This window comes from Teleopsis dalmanni, chromosome X, assembly GCF_002237135.1.
Source record: "Teleopsis dalmanni isolate 2A chromosome X, ASM223713v2, whole genome shotgun sequence".
NCBI classification, from domain to species: domain Eukaryota; kingdom Metazoa; phylum Arthropoda; class Insecta; order Diptera; family Diopsidae; genus Teleopsis; species Teleopsis dalmanni.
In genome coordinates, this window is record NC_051848.1 from 36,664,171 (window position 1) to 36,680,520 (window position 16,350).

General features: G+C 26.7%; 1 protein-coding gene across 3 annotated transcripts in view; it reads right to left on the reverse strand.

Annotated features, from left to right (window-relative positions):
• Nucleotides 1-4,883: 4,883 nt before the first annotated feature.
• Nucleotides 4,884-16,350, reverse strand: part of LOC119687308 (embryonic polarity protein dorsal) — a 70,265-nt gene continuing 58,798 nt past the window's right edge. For 2 of the 3 annotated variants that reach the window (XM_038101583.1, XM_038101584.1), the window contains 3 exons: nucleotides 15,478-16,047; nucleotides 15,020-15,417; nucleotides 12,784-14,961 (listed from right to left, as the gene is read on the reverse strand). In XM_038101583.1, coding sequence (XP_037957511.1) covers nucleotides 12,943-14,961; nucleotides 15,020-15,417; nucleotides 15,478-16,047 — 2,987 coding nt within the window. In that variant the 3' untranslated portion in view covers nucleotides 12,784-12,942. Of the gene's footprint in view, nucleotides 5,874-6,070; nucleotides 6,134-12,530; nucleotides 12,651-12,783; nucleotides 14,962-15,019; nucleotides 15,418-15,477; nucleotides 16,048-16,350 lie in introns of those variants that run through there. The other variant, XM_038101585.1, reaches the window with a different exon arrangement.

Here is a 16,350-nt window from a genome sequence, read left to right on the forward strand (position 1 = left end):
ATAGTTTAAATTCAATTTATAATTATGTTTCATATATGTTTAAATTTTATATTAAACAATACTGAAAGAATTTTTGAATATTTTAAGTCTTAAAGTTGCTAACGTTAAGCTTTGTTCAGTTAAAAACTTTATGCCACTAAACACTTGACATGCACTGTAAATTCCGATTTATTGGCGAGTGTTAGGTCCACATATAAATATATTATTATTTAATACTTGTGTATTATGAGATATTAAATTTGAATGCTTTCAAGTGATTGTCTATTTAATTGGCTGACTTTTTAATACTTTGAAGTATGTTTAATTATTGTTAGTTTAGTATATTATTATTTTTTTGTAGTTGTTAGCATTTTTGATATATTTTTATTAATTTTATTTTTATTGAAGGCACTTAGTCATATTTATATCAGACAATTCCATAAAAATATCTTCCCAACAATGTTTATTTTCACGTTTTTAATATATTTTGTTTCGAACTGAGCTATAGTAATCCGATATTGCATGGGTACTTTCCCAAGTGTCTTTGTTTATATTATTTTTAGGTTCACAATTTCTAATTAATTTCAAAATTTCAGTCAGAAATTAAGTGCAAAATTAATATGAAAATTTCTTGAGTTCATTCTTCTTGTTTGCTCTTCGACACTAACTAACGCTGAAGCCTCTAAGCAAGCTCAATTTATGTTGCCTACCACATATATTATATATATGTTTGCTTTAATTTAAATATTTATTATTATTGTCAAAATATATATTTTTTATTTTCATTTAAAATGATAACACGAATTAATGTTTCATATTGCCAAGCATCATTTCTGGACCTATCTAATGTTGAGTTCAAGCGATAACAGCGACTTTAGGACTGAAGTGATTTAACAGTACTTAACTTCTGTGGCACTTTCTTATATTCAAAAACTCTCTGAGTTGTAGCCCTCACATCATTAGAACTGCAAGTAGTAAAACACGTTTAACAGTCGTTTGAAATTATAAATAATTGTGTTGTATTACATACATTTTTTTTTTACTTCTCAAATTTTTTTTAATTTTTTTTTAATTTTTTTTTTCATCAGAGGTAAAGTAATAATTTGCGGTTATCTATATTTTATATATAAATTTCTGCCTGAGCAGCTGCTACTTTCTGCTACTTTACTACGAATGTTAATTTTTTTCTCGGGTTTGAGTGTGAAAAAAATCAAAAATGGAAAAACCCAGATTAGTTGAATGAATCAAAGTTGTCCAGTCCAGCAGCAAATTAAAATTCTAAATGGATGAGAGCGTTGGGGGCAGGGCTCGGGACAATGTATGTGACGTAGTGGGTTGTGGGGAATTCCAGATCTTAAAAATTAGTGGGTTTTTTTCTACAATTTCTCCCAGTCAAGCGTTTCAAGTTTTGATATTTGTTCTCAGAGTTAATAATATGCGATAATTATCATAAAATTAATGTTCGCATTGAATCATTTAATTAGGGATTGGAATTAGAAACGCTGCTTCTCAAATTAACGATAAGAAAAGTAATGTTTGATATTTTTATTTTTTATTTACACAAATTTATAAGTGATCATTACAAGTTTTTATATACATTTTTTCAAATCTTAATTTTTAAAATGATAAATTTGAAAATAATAAATACAAAAATAATTTCTTTTAAATTTGCAATTTTTTTCTTAAAAAAATCTAGAAATTATAGACATATACATATTAAAGATAATGACAATGGTGGAAGGTTATTCCTTAGTATAATATGCTAATATGCTCACAAGGGATGCTATAACGTATGCAAGAGAGGTTAAGGTTTCCAAGCTATATATACTAACCCGAATTTGGAAAAATGAAAGAATTAAAAAGCTAGTATGAATTAAAAAACTAGTATGAATAAAAAAACTAGTATTAGATGCAGCACCAAAGACCAGGAGAAGAAGTTTGGAGATCAAACCAAACAGATCACCTTCAATATATATAAAATCATTACACAGTATTTTTGAATTACTTTTCGTAAACCCTTTTCAATAAGTCTTAGTAAAAAATTTTATTGCTTATCTCTAATATATCAATTTTTTTTATTTTAAGAATTGATTTAATAGAGAGATATTGGTCCTTCACATGTACTGTTTTTCAACAATTGTCCTGTTAAGTGAACTACCATAGTTGGGTTTTCCAAACTTATCTATGTCCAATAAGGTTGCACCAACTTCACCAATATTCTTTTTTGCTCAGTTGGCTTCAAGTATATGGTAATTACTTAAATTTTCCTTTTTATCCTATTATCCCATTTTATTTTCTATTTATTCGTGAAAAATATTTGTTCTTATTGCATTCCACATAATTTCATAAAAGCTTCATAGAGCGATCTTGTCAATTGATCATATCGTTGTAAGAGATATGTTTCTGATTCCGAAAGATGATAGATGGCGAATCATGGATCTATGTATATAAGCAAATTAGTGAACCGTAGTCGACTGTAAGTGTGTTTTTTTTTTGGAAGATTTGTTTACGTCGCACTTACTTTATTACATCAACAAAGAACTATGACGCCGAAATAATGAACTAAACATCACAAAAATACGAGTTCTCATAAACTTGAATGAGTTACTTCTTGACTATTCCAAACATCAAATGAATATGTCATCCACTTTACTGGTTTCATCTCAAATCTAATGCTTCTTAGTAATGCTTCCCGTAAATCTAAGTCAGATCAAAGATTTTATGGATCCAAAAATCATGTTTTGGTGATGTCCCAAATGGAATGGGAACAGGGTTTTGACTAATGGTACGACAGTTTGCAGAAAAGTGTGGATCATAAAAAAAAATATTTTCAAAAATAATTAATTTATTTTCAATGACAAACTACTTTTTATTTTATACTATATAAATATTGACTTGTTTATTGTTGAAATTCAAAAATATATTATCTCTTCTTATGATACATTTTATATGATACATTATATATATGATAACTATAATCAGTTACCTCTTTTAAGATTTGGCGTTCTTGGATGAGATTTATGTGCAGTTCCACAAATTAACCAAAAAAAAAAAAAAATGAAAGAACATATTTTAGTTTAATATTTAATTTAATATTAATAATATATACAATAATATACATATACAATTTAATATATATTAAGTTTGTAGTGATGCATAAAGCACAAATTTTTCAAATACACTATAATAATTAGCCAATATTTTTAACTAACTCTATATGAAGAGATTGCGAACATATACAGATATTTTCGAAGACCAAGTATTAGCAATTATGTGCATTTATTAGGTTAACAGTTCTATGTATTTACCAGTTTAGTACCGTTCGGTTTTCGTAATTTCCAAAAAAGCATTCGATTTGGCAGCACAGCATATATATTTAAAGAAACTGTCATCCAAGGCGTCATATATTTAGTTTGCCAGTTTACAACATAAATTCTTTAACAACCGCTGAACATGTACGTACATATTGTGTAAATTTACTAGAAAAACTGTGACGATTGCTTGCAATGAAGGTTACACGATAAGTCAGCAGTAGACATTTTATATGCGGTAATCTCAAAGATCAAGTTTAAACAGTCAATTCCCAACTCTTGACAATTTGAAAATGGTCATTTGTCAAGCTATGGTTGAACTTCTCCCAGCTATGTGCCTACAAGCCATCAGTAACTATTATTAAGATTATTAAAAGTATGCATATCTGGAGCCGGATAGTAATCGAACGGTAAAGATTTGCAGTGAACTCCATAAGATAGCCGTACCAATTAAATAAAAACCTAAAAATAAACTATGTTTTTAACGCTCAAAAGAAAAACGAATAATTGCGATATTTGCCTGCTGACCAAAAATCTCTAAAGGGGCCTTGCAGCCTCTAAAACTCTATATAGCATTTGGACGAATTTCATCATCATTATAATCATATGGTCTTTGTTGTCTATACTAAAAATGCCATATAAGAGAAATAATCTTAAGCTTTTATATATATAGATATATATATATATATATTTAATTTTAAACCACATGATATAAAACGTTCTGATATATATATATCATTATACTCTAAGCAATTAATGTGGTTGAAATGTTATTCGCATTTCAAAGCTCGTTTGTCGAAATTTCTTTTATTATTTTTTTTTAAAATCCACTAGGTTTTCTATCAATTAAAATTTTTTTAGAACACAAATCAAGTGCTTTTTGCAGTCCATTAATTCTCAATTCAATTAAAAATCATTTCTGTCTCAGTGAGGTTTAAAAATGTCAATGCGGCTAAACTCCATTATTTTGCTAGAGGCAAAGGGATAACATGTAAAATATTGTCATATTTATGTCATGCCGTAGGGGTATGGGTAATTTCAGTAATTTCTATCATGGATATGAGAGTATATGGCTATAGATGCTCATTACTTATTATCTCTAGTCTAAAAAATAATATTCTTTAATGTAAATAGCAAATCTGTATTGAATTTAGATAATAAGTACACAATATAATATCATCATGCGTACTTATCAGTTACAAATCAAATCTACTATGGTATTTCAGGACACTGTATGTTTTGGTAAACCGAACAAATATATTTTAAGGTTTCACCGGATTATCGATATTCGGAATTATCGGTGGCTATCGATGGATATTGTTGTATCTTCGGCTAAATTACCAGATGCGAGTATAACAATCGAGTTGATGTTTTTGCGCGCACTCGCTTGTGAAAGAACGGGCTTTTAATAATATTTGCTAATCTCTTAGGACTTGTCACCTATCTCAAACCTTACTTGAAATTAAATAAAAGTTGATACTTCAATTTGTCCAATTTTATTTTGCCAAGAGTTTAACTTATAAAATAATGATTCTCTATGTATTATTGTACATACAAAAGATTTTTTGCTGTTTTTTTTTTTTGTGTCCTTAAATTCTAATAAAATTATTTGTGCTTAAATAATAATTAACGATATTGTAAACATTTTTGATGCAACTGAGATTCTAGTTTTGAAATATAAAAAGTATTAAAGTAAAAAATGTTATAAAACAATTCCACATTGATAACAACATTTATATATTATAACATTCATATATTATGTTGTTATCGATAAATTGGATAGTGGCAAATCGTCTGAAGTGAAATTCACGAAATTTTCACCATCTACAAAGGCTAATAATCCACTAAGAGTGGTGCCCTCCTCTCCTGAGACATTTGGTAAAAAGTTCATTGTACTTTGTGATGGTTGATGTTGGTGTTGGTGTTGATGTTGGTGTTGGTGTTGTTGATTTTGTTCATGAACTGGTGATTGATGTAATTGCTGATTTTGTTGTTGCTGTGGTTGCTGTTGTTGCATTACTGGCATCACCAAATTCTGGAAGAGTGGCACATTATGCATATTGGCATTATCATCGACTGACCAAAGTGGTGTAATACTACCGCCACAGGTGGTTGGAGCATTGGCTAAATGATTTATAAAGCTATTTATAATTTGGGAATCACCATTTCCATTAGTGGTAAGATTTCTATTGGCAGTAATACTTCCATTGCCATTGGTGTTATTCATAAAGTTTTGTGTACTCGTTCCCAGAGTTGTAAATTTATTCATATCACAGGTATCGCCATTCATTTTAAGAGAATTAAGTGAATTGTCATTGAGGTAGAGTTGCTGTTGTTGTGTGGCTAGTTGTTGTTGTTGCTGTGCGGCTAGTTGTTGTTGTTGCACATATCCGGTAGGACTTGTTTGTTCTCTCATAGTTCCCATGTTAAAAATATCACTCATTTGTGTTTGACTATTGCCACTAAATGTTTTCATAAGACCTGGTGAAGGGGTTGAGTTCCGATTCATCGGAGAAACTGGTTGCGGGGATGGTGACATTTGATAAGGACTACGATATGACCCAAAATGTTGTGCGAACGTAACTGTAGAAATAATGAATACATTAATTTTAAAAATTTAATAACTTTTGTTTCATAAATAAAATATGAGAAATAAATATGAAAATAAAATAGCAAATTAATTATTAAACAATTAATTAGTTCTGTAAACTAAGGTATATGAATCAGTTATAAGGATGGAATTATTATTATTTAATAATAATATAATTAAATATAATTACCTGGTTCGGCTTTGATGTCAGGCATCATTGGTGTATTGCAGAAATTATTATTGTTAATATTTGCTGAAAATATAGATTATTATATTACACATTTAATAAAATTGTGAACATTTGTTATTAATTAAGCACGAATGAGAATAATGTGAAGCAAGTAACACATTTTTGCATGAGTTTTATTTATGAGTAATACGGAACTAGCATGCATGAATATATACGTCTAACACCAATGTGTGCTCAAATGCAGCTCTACTTGTCACCTAATTGGGTTCCTGACTCGATGTGTATAATCATACAAACTATTGATTTATAATTCAGCGCCATTGAGACAGCAAGATTTATTTGTTTGAACTTAGTTTAAAATCGACTTTGTCGCTCTTACCAAACATCTCATTCGTCCTTATCTTATTTTGTTGTAGAGTCTTTCATTCCTATCAACTACTTGTGCTACCTTTTCAAGTTATTCTACATTACAACAACAATACCAATAACTACAAAAACATTCATGCATTATAAATAATTACAAACGGTTTATATAGTATATATATATATTATATATGCGACGTGTTATATTAGGGTTTTCCTTTTTAAACTAAAATGAAGCACATTCGTAAGTGATATAAATATACTTAAAAATTATTTTATAGAAAAGAGAATTGTTGACCATTAACGTTTTAAACCTACTAAAATAACTCGCATAGACGATTATATATTAATCCGAAAACTGATATATTAGAGATGTCAGTATCCCTATAGATAAGATAAGCTACAATAGATAAATAGGTAAGCTATTTAAATTATATTGGGGTGGAGATTTTTTTTTTATTGATAGATTTGTCTTTGACATTACGGATCCTTGTAAACTGTGAAAATGGAACTGTGAAGCTGTAAATATTAGTACATCGAATAGATATAAGCTACACATTAATATTTTATAGTTCTTTTATGAACTAATATATTTTAGTTAGTTCTAGACCTTAAATGGATGATGACAATGACAGCATGCTAAAAATGTTTGGACTATATTCAGTTTTAATATATAATGTATAAATTAAAAGAGTTTTTATTGAAGAGATTATATTATTACTTAGAACAGCGTTTCCAATGTAATTTTTTATATATTTTTTAAACAGTTTTTATATAATTAACATTGAAGTTAAAAAATTTCTGTAAATTTTCATTATTTTAATTTGTTTTTTATTTTTCATTTAGCTAAAAGTCAAAATAACCAAATGCTCTAAAACTATATGATATACGATATATGAAAAATGTCTAAAAAAATTTTTAGTAAATAAAAAATAAAATTATTATTTTTGTTTATAAAAATGTTCGGTTTTTCTTGTTTTGTTAAAAATCACTATTTTGATACATTAAGGATATCAATTTGTTGACTACTTTAAAAATTTAAAAATGAAATTAAATCTCTCAATGAAAGCTCTTTTTGTTTAAAACCAGCTATAAAAATAATTAAAAAAAAACTTTTAATAACACTACAAACAACATAAAATTGATACATCAATAATATTATATATAACATAACAAAACTTAAATATATTATTAATAAATAGTTGAAATTATATAAATGAAAGAAATAAATCATACAATATTCAGGGGTTCAGGTCATTTTTATTTTAATATTTAAATAATTTAAATATTAAAACAAAAACATTTGTAAATAATTCAGATGAATACTAAAATTTTTAAAATTATAAATAAATAAATAAAAAATTTTATATATGAGATTGAATACAACAAATATGCACATTAATATATACACAACAACAACAATTTATTTTACAGTAATAATTATTGTAAAAACTTACTTAAAATTGAAATTGAATTAAATGAATACACTTTTTATAATAAATATTAATATTAAATATTAACACATTTTTTTTATACAATTTTATTTTAATTCGAAATAATTTACAATTCATGTTTTGTGCATTTAATTATTAACAATATTTATAACTCCATATGCAGTTGACAGATGATATAGGTACAGATAATATATAGTCCATATGCAAAAAAAAATATTTGTATATTATTTAATTGATTACAACAATATATTGTTACTGCTATACATTTTGTAAATATATTCAATATTTTTTATATGCGTAATAGCGTAATATATGATATATATATATATACGTTACATATAAATTAATGTAATTCGCAAAACTAATTTTAAACATATCAGACATATACATTATTAATATATAATTATAATATAATATATAATTATATATAAATATTAAAATATATATTATATATACATTATAAGATATATTAATATATATATTAATATACATATATATATTTATATTTATATATATATATATTTTTTTTTTGTTTTCTTTTATATATATATACTATACATATTTATGTCATATTAATAAATACTATTTTATTTTCTTTGTTTTTTGCTTCTATATATGAATATATGCATTTGTATATTATTTGTATTTTTTTGAAATTGTGTTACAAATATATTTTTATTTTTTTGAAATGTTTCAAACAAAATACTATCTTCAGACTTAAAATATTTTTTTTTCAATATTTACTTTTTTAATATTTTCCTCTATAATAAAGAGATAGCACTTTATATGCTTTATTTATGTATATTTTTATTTAAACACGTCATTTGTTAATAAGTTTTGTTGATAAATCATTATACACTCATATATTAGTTTTTATTCAGCAAAGATCAACCTTTTAATCATTTTTATAACATTATTATTTTAAATTTTTTGTGGTTTAAAAAATCAAGGCATGGTTACTAGAATGAGGTTTCATGTCGCAATGCCAATATATAATCAATTGGCTATTAAAATATTATATAAATTAATTTTGTAAATATTTAAATTCTGCGAAAAACACTGACATTTGTAATATAAAATATCTATATTTCCAGTTAACAGAAATATTATAGTTAACCTTTCTTTAGTTTAGATAGGAAATTATAATACTAATTTAATTATTAACGTTTTTGAAGAAAGCACAATTACATACATTTATTAAATGATCAAAGCACTAAAATGGAACACCTTAAAAATTTTAATTATGATTTTAAAAACCTATGCTTCAGGAATCAGGAAGAGAAGTGAGAAGAAACTACATCTCCAATTTTCTAATGGTTAAAAAAGGGTCTAAGAAAAGTTCTTCACAGAACCGTATATTGATTAGTTTTTTGGTAATTTTTCTAAACTCAATTATTGAAAGAATATATTCACAGTATATATATATAGTGAATATATATAAATAATTATTTAAAATAATTATGACGAATTCAAAATTTTTTTATTTTTTTTGTATCTAAAATCAAACCAAAATTTTCAGAGATGATTTTAACGTCTTTGACAAATATTAATAGTAGTATAAATTTATTTTATTCAAAAAGCAATATATATAAATAAAAATAAAAAATTCTTTGTTGCATTTATAAAATGACTTTAAAATAATTATTATTGCGTAGTAAAGAAAATAATCATTCTTAACCATTTACAAATATTTGGTAATCAAATATAATAGCAAGGTTGATAATTTTTATTATTTATTTTATATAATTTTAATTTAAATAATTTTATCTTCAATATATTATTATGTATCGTTGTTTAAAACTGCTTGAGCTAATTATTTCTTCATTTTCTTTATATATTCTTTGTTTTTAATTAACAAAATTCAAAAAAAAAAAAATAGTATTACTTGGGAGTTCATTAAAAAATTAAAATAAATCTATCTACTATAGATAGATTCAATTATTTATATAAAAATAATTATACTAATAATTCTTTAAATTAAAAGAGGATATATATTGAATAAATAACTTCATATATTTATTTTCATATAATTAAATAAATTAAATAACATAATTAAAATCTCATGTGCAAATTACATTACTTATTAAATTTTTTAACGAGTAACTACAATAAAATAAAATTACAATAAAATAATTCTATTATTTTATAATATATTAAAATTTTTTTATTATATTTTATTTAATTTTAATTAAATAAAATTTATCTATTATTTTAATTTTTTTATTTCAACTTAATAAAAAATTAATTTGTTTGAAACTTTTTTTTTTGTAATAATTATTAACTCTATTAAGTTCAAATTATTAAGTTATTTTTTAAATTATATATAAGTACATTTTTTATTTTATTTTTCATAAAATGCCAATTTGTATTAATTGGAAATTTTTTAACAACATTTTACTCATTATAGCCTTTATTCACTAAATGGATTATGCATAGTTTTTATTTTTAATTTTATTTGAAACACATATTTTGCTTAACCTCATTTTAAGAATAACATATATCATTAAAATTTATAACTATATGATTTTTAAATTTATAATATAATATTTAATAAATTTCATTTTTGTATAATAAATTTGGTCCAACATTTTATTATTTAAATTCCTTTTAAAATTTTTTATGTATAATTAATTTATTTATATTTTTGTATAGTTTTAATAAATAGTTTTATTTGGGTACCGCAATCTTTCAAAAAATATTACTTCTTAAGTCTATTTTAGGTATACATTTGTAATATAAAATTTAGGAAACTGAAGTTTCTAAATAAACCGGGTCATATATATTCTTGACTTTTAAAAAAAATATATTCGAAACCGTATATTGAAATTATGGGTCAGAAAAATATAATTTAATAAAATAACAATATTAATAATATTATTAATAATATTATATGCATAAATGTATAGATTTATATATTTTATTAGTAAATGTAAGAAAGAAATGAATATAATAAAATAAAAACAAAAGATATACATTTTTAAAAAAAAAATTGCAAAGACTTAATTAAAATATATTAATATATTAATATAATTATATTTGTATTAACAATCATACAGTTAATCATTTTGTAACAAAGTAACTTCAGTAAAAAAATATTAACGAAATAATAAATAAATGAAAAAAAGTCATAAAAATGATACAAAGACATTTAATAAAAAGTACAAATAGTTAATAATAATTTTCAATAAGTTAATAACAATTTGAAAATAATATACTTTTATCGCAAATATAAAATGTGGATGACTTCAATAACAGTAATTATAAAATTTATACAAGATTTGTATAAAAAAAATGTAAATGTTAAAGAAAAATATAATAAATAATTTTTATCTAACTATTATAACTATTAACTATTTAACTATTATCTGAAAAAACTACAAATATTAATCAGAAAAATTATAAACATTTTTATATATATTCAAACGTCTATCCCATGATAAAAAATTTCAATAATTTACCATTTAAGAAAAATAAGAATTTTAAAAATTTTTTAACTGAATACAAAATTATTATTTAAAAGAAATAAACTAAATATTAATTTGTACTTATAGGAACATAAAGTTACCAAAAAAAAAAAAAATAAAACAGGAAAATCGTAATTAAAAATTATTAAAATGTAATGATAAATACATTAATAAAATAATAAAAAATATATAATTAAAATAAATTACATAAATATAAATAATACAATAATAATACTAAACATAAATATTAAAAATAAATATATATAAATTTTTTTGAACTAATTAAATAATTGTTAATTTTCTTTTATATTCTTTATCGACGATTCTATTTATTGTATATTATGACAACAAAAATATTATGATGAAAATAAATAAATAAAAATTATTATTATAATAATATTAGTTATTATTATAATCTCGTTAATAATAATTTTATAATAATTAAAACCGTTTCCACAATTTACATATAAATTTAGAATTATTTTAAATAAAAAAAAAAATGGTCAAATCTTAATTAAATTCTATTAAATCAAATTAAATTAATTTTTATTAAAACAAATTTAAAATTAATATAATTAAATCAAATCATGTTTAAATAAATTAATTTAAAGTCATTTATTTTTGTGAAATCGCTATCTTATTTATATACTCGCATAATATGGTATTTATGGTTGGGGAAACTATACGATGACTAGACAATGACTAGAATCCGATATGTATGCTAGACATAATAAATTTTATAAATAATTTTAATAAAATATATGCGGTACATAAAAAGATATATATTCAAAAACATAACAATTATTATTTTACTCGTACAAAATTGATATCGATTTCCGTACCGATAATTATTTATATTGGATATACCTATAGAAAAATCACTTGTGTGGATATAATTTGTGTTTGTGTTAACGATCTTGCAAATAAATGAGAACCCAGATCCTTGTATATGGGAGCTTGTATAAAACTGTATATGGTTTTATGTGTACGTAACTGTATTGTATTATATATTCTATGTTCCCATGGATAGTAGTGAAGTGTAAAATGCAGTTCCCATCATTAAAATGTTTATAATTCATAGAGTGAATGTGAATTAAATGAAATTCAAATGATCTACTTGTTTGGTAGGATGTAGGGTACAAAGGTAAATGAAAGAAAAATAAAAAGGGAAAAACTTACAAATATCTTTAATATCATTTTGAAATTGAGCATTTTGCTGTTTCTCATATTTTTGTAATTCTCTTCTAAGAATATTCATTGGGTTTCCGCCAGTCTTAAGACGTTTACGCTTGATCTGATCTAAAAATGTTAAAGAAGCATAAAATAAAAATTCGCAAAATTTAAAATAAAAAACAATTGCTATATCAAATAACATAAATAAGAATATTGAAAATATATGAAGGTAAAAAAAGATATATAAACATAATTTAATATAAAATAAATCTATAAAAGGGGAATTTTTCAGAATTTCGTTCGCTTGTTTAATGACAGTTTAACAGTTTTTAAAAGCAGGAAAGAGTCGTAGTTATTATTGCCTGTAGCTATTATTAATGATTTTTCTATATGTATTTCTTATATGTCGATTAACTCTTCACTGCAGACCATTAGCTTCCGCCAACCGTCGCGCTATCTCATTGACCGACAACAGTTGACCACTTTCGATTTGTTCTTGATAGTTTAAATGATCGATACAATCACTTGCATTTGAGGGAACGGGCGGCACGCTTGTATATAATGCGAAATGTTCTGCCTCTGACAAATCAACATCAGGATCAAGGACAACCCCATAAGCGCCCTCGCACAGATTCTTAATGCTCTGGCGATCAGCAATGGCCACCAATTCAATGTTTCCATCATTAATTGGTATGTCTGCCAATTGTAGTGCACTTATTGTTTTACGATCAAGTTGATGACCAAACGTTATGGTACTAGCATTAGAGTAGGCTTCCTGCTGTGGCAAGCTACTTGCGCTATCGCCTTTGAGTGGTATATGTATGACATCAGCATTAAGATGTGCCGGTCGTTTCCCAGATACGCTGCTCACACTTCGTCCCACCGGCTTGCTACCTTTATTGGCGTTTGTACTATTCTGTGGACTAAGTCCAGGAGAATTGTTTGGTATTGATATGCCAGAACGTATGGAAGTGCGATTAGGATCGTTGAGTGAGAAATGTCCAATACTTGGTTCACGGCTACCTGAGGGACTTGTCGCCTTAGAGCCTCCAGACTTTGAATTGGTCTCATCTATGCTTGATGTTTCGTTTTTACTCTTACGTCGTGAGAACAAACGTGAAAAAAATCCTTGCTTCTTTTTTGGAGAGGCTGTGGGTGTCGTTTGGCGTTTTGTTGGACTCTGATCAGGTGTTCGCATTATAATGATTTGTGAAAGTGGTCGTGAAGTAATGCTTCCATTGCGTGTCCTCATGTTGGCATCATTTGGTGGTGGTCTTTCTGTGCCACTAAGCTCTTGAGATGTTTTTCGCTTCGGTGGTAAAGGTGGAAGTTTTTGGTCTGGTACAGGAGAAGGAGTGCGTGGTGGCAATGGCGGAGAAAGTGGAGATGGTGGAGTTTGCGCAGAATTTACTTTAATTCTGGGTGCTGGGGGATTGGTAAGCACAACTAAGCCATCATCTTCATTAACGATTGCTCCTGTGTTAGGTACAGTTGCATATTCTTTCTTAGTAGCAATGGGTATTTCCACAGGATTCTTAAAAGCAATTTGTAGACTAGTGTAAGTAGCGGTCTCATCAAAATTTTCGTCAAGTTCAATTGAAGCTTGTGCGCTGGCTGTACCAGCAAAACCTTCAATAACGGTGGGTATTTCGTCTTCGTTAACTGCTACGCCACCAATTGGCAATTCTTTAATGATGGGATTATCTAAAGTGCCACGTCTTGAAATGGAATCAGCAAACATATCATCATACTCGGCAACTTGTTCCATAAGTTCATTAAATGTTTTATCTTCATCTGTTGCAGTTGAGATTGTTGTATGATTGTTAGCTGAAAAGGTGGTAACATTGGTATAAACTGTTACTGGACTTAGCGATATAGTATCCCCATTTTCCACAGTTAAACTATCTGTACGTTCAAATTCGCTAGAACGCATCCAATTGGTTATCTTATCTACTGTAGACAACTGCCTTGGTGTATCCAGTTGTTGACTTTTCAATATGTCTTCCATTGGTGTGGATGTTTGCGTGCTCTCATCAGCAGCTGGATAACTGATTTGAGGTACCTCTAGCTCTATTTCCATGCCACGAATTTTCTCACTTTCATTGCCACCATCAGTTTCGCTTTCAGTATGACGTTTTACGGCTTCATCGTATTCGTTCAATGTGTCTGAACTATTTGGCTTGCTGGCACTACTATCAGTAGATACAGTATCGTTAAATTCATTGTCAGCATCTGGATCCGTTGGTGGACAAGAGTATTTGGTAGCTGTTGTTTCACTATCCATTGAAAGTATTTGCTGAAAAATCTCTAAATCTTCTTTACGTTTAAGTTTACGGCGCAGACGCGTAAAAGTACGCATACCTGGATCTGGGTGGTACTCGAATGGTATAGATTCACTTTGAACTCCATCAGACGGCCGCACCAATTGAATAAAAACCTAAACATAAAATATATAGTTAATGCAAAGAGTACATAATATTAACGTATTCAGTTACCTTTGCTTTCTCTAATACGTCTTGATTGTGATAACGTGGAGTTTTAAATGCGATAGCTGTCTGTTTATGTATATCTGTAGGTAGAAATTCAGCAAAATCTTCCCATACAAGTTGATTATCGTTGCTGAGCTCATAAAACCTTATTTTAATAATCTTAATATCGTCTTTGGCAATCTTCTCGCATAGCAAAATAATTTCATCACCGCCACCTACTTTTGCTGAACAGCAACAAAGTCTACAAATGACGAGGTCTGACATAGCTTTTTTATCAAAAACTGGTTCCGATACAACAGGTTGTAATGGTTTCACACCTGACTCAGTTTTTAAAAAAGCCTGAAAACACAAACGTACCACATTTAAATCTATGCTCGCCGGTTGATCTTTGTGTCCGAATTTCGCTAAAGAATGTGAGACGTTAATATACCATAGATAGCTTATAATTCTTTAAAATTACTCACTTTTAAATGGATCCACTTGTAGACGCTCACGTACTTCCAATGCAGCTTTGATGTCATTTTTCTTCACACATTGTATACCTAAATTAGAGAAAACTGCTCGCAGAGGTTCGCCGCTTAAGACAAGGGTACATATACCATCTTTGCAACCATCTTTGCCCACCAAATAATGTGGATGTTGTCTATATGGCGGATCCTTTGTAACACATGATACAACTATGACAACATCACCTTTATATCCCACTATTTCAATAGTGGGATACGTTTTATTTTCGGGTGTAGAATTCAGGCCAGGTATAGAACCGGCCGAACGTCCCTCACATTTATAACGAAATCTGAGTGCCTTTGTAGCTGGTTGTTCCACAATATTAATGAATGGTTTTGGTGCGGATTTGTTTTGTAGATTTTGTTGTGATCCTTGTGTAAACACCGGCGACTGCATATTGGTTGGGGAACTTGGAGATGATGCGTTCATTAAAGATGTTAACACTGCGTTCATTTGTGGTTCTGTTTGTGCTGTGGATGCTCCATTAATATCTATGCTTTGGTTATCAAGAGTGTTTAAAATATCAACTGTGAAATAGAAAGAGAAAATATGTTAAAATTAAAATTAGATTATATAAAAGTAATAAATGTTTGATTAAAAAGCAAGTACAATTTTTGAAATTTAATTTATAATCTTTGTATTCGAAAATCTTTTATTTTTCCTAATATCAACTTCAAATGACACTCTTTACCATTAAGGAGCCGTCATTAAGAGAAGTAAGAGAGTAAATCATTAACAGAGTAAATTCTTTGTAATACTACTATAGTTCATTTACTAGAACATTATTATATTAGGTATTTCACACATAAGATATTAGATGCTTCACACAT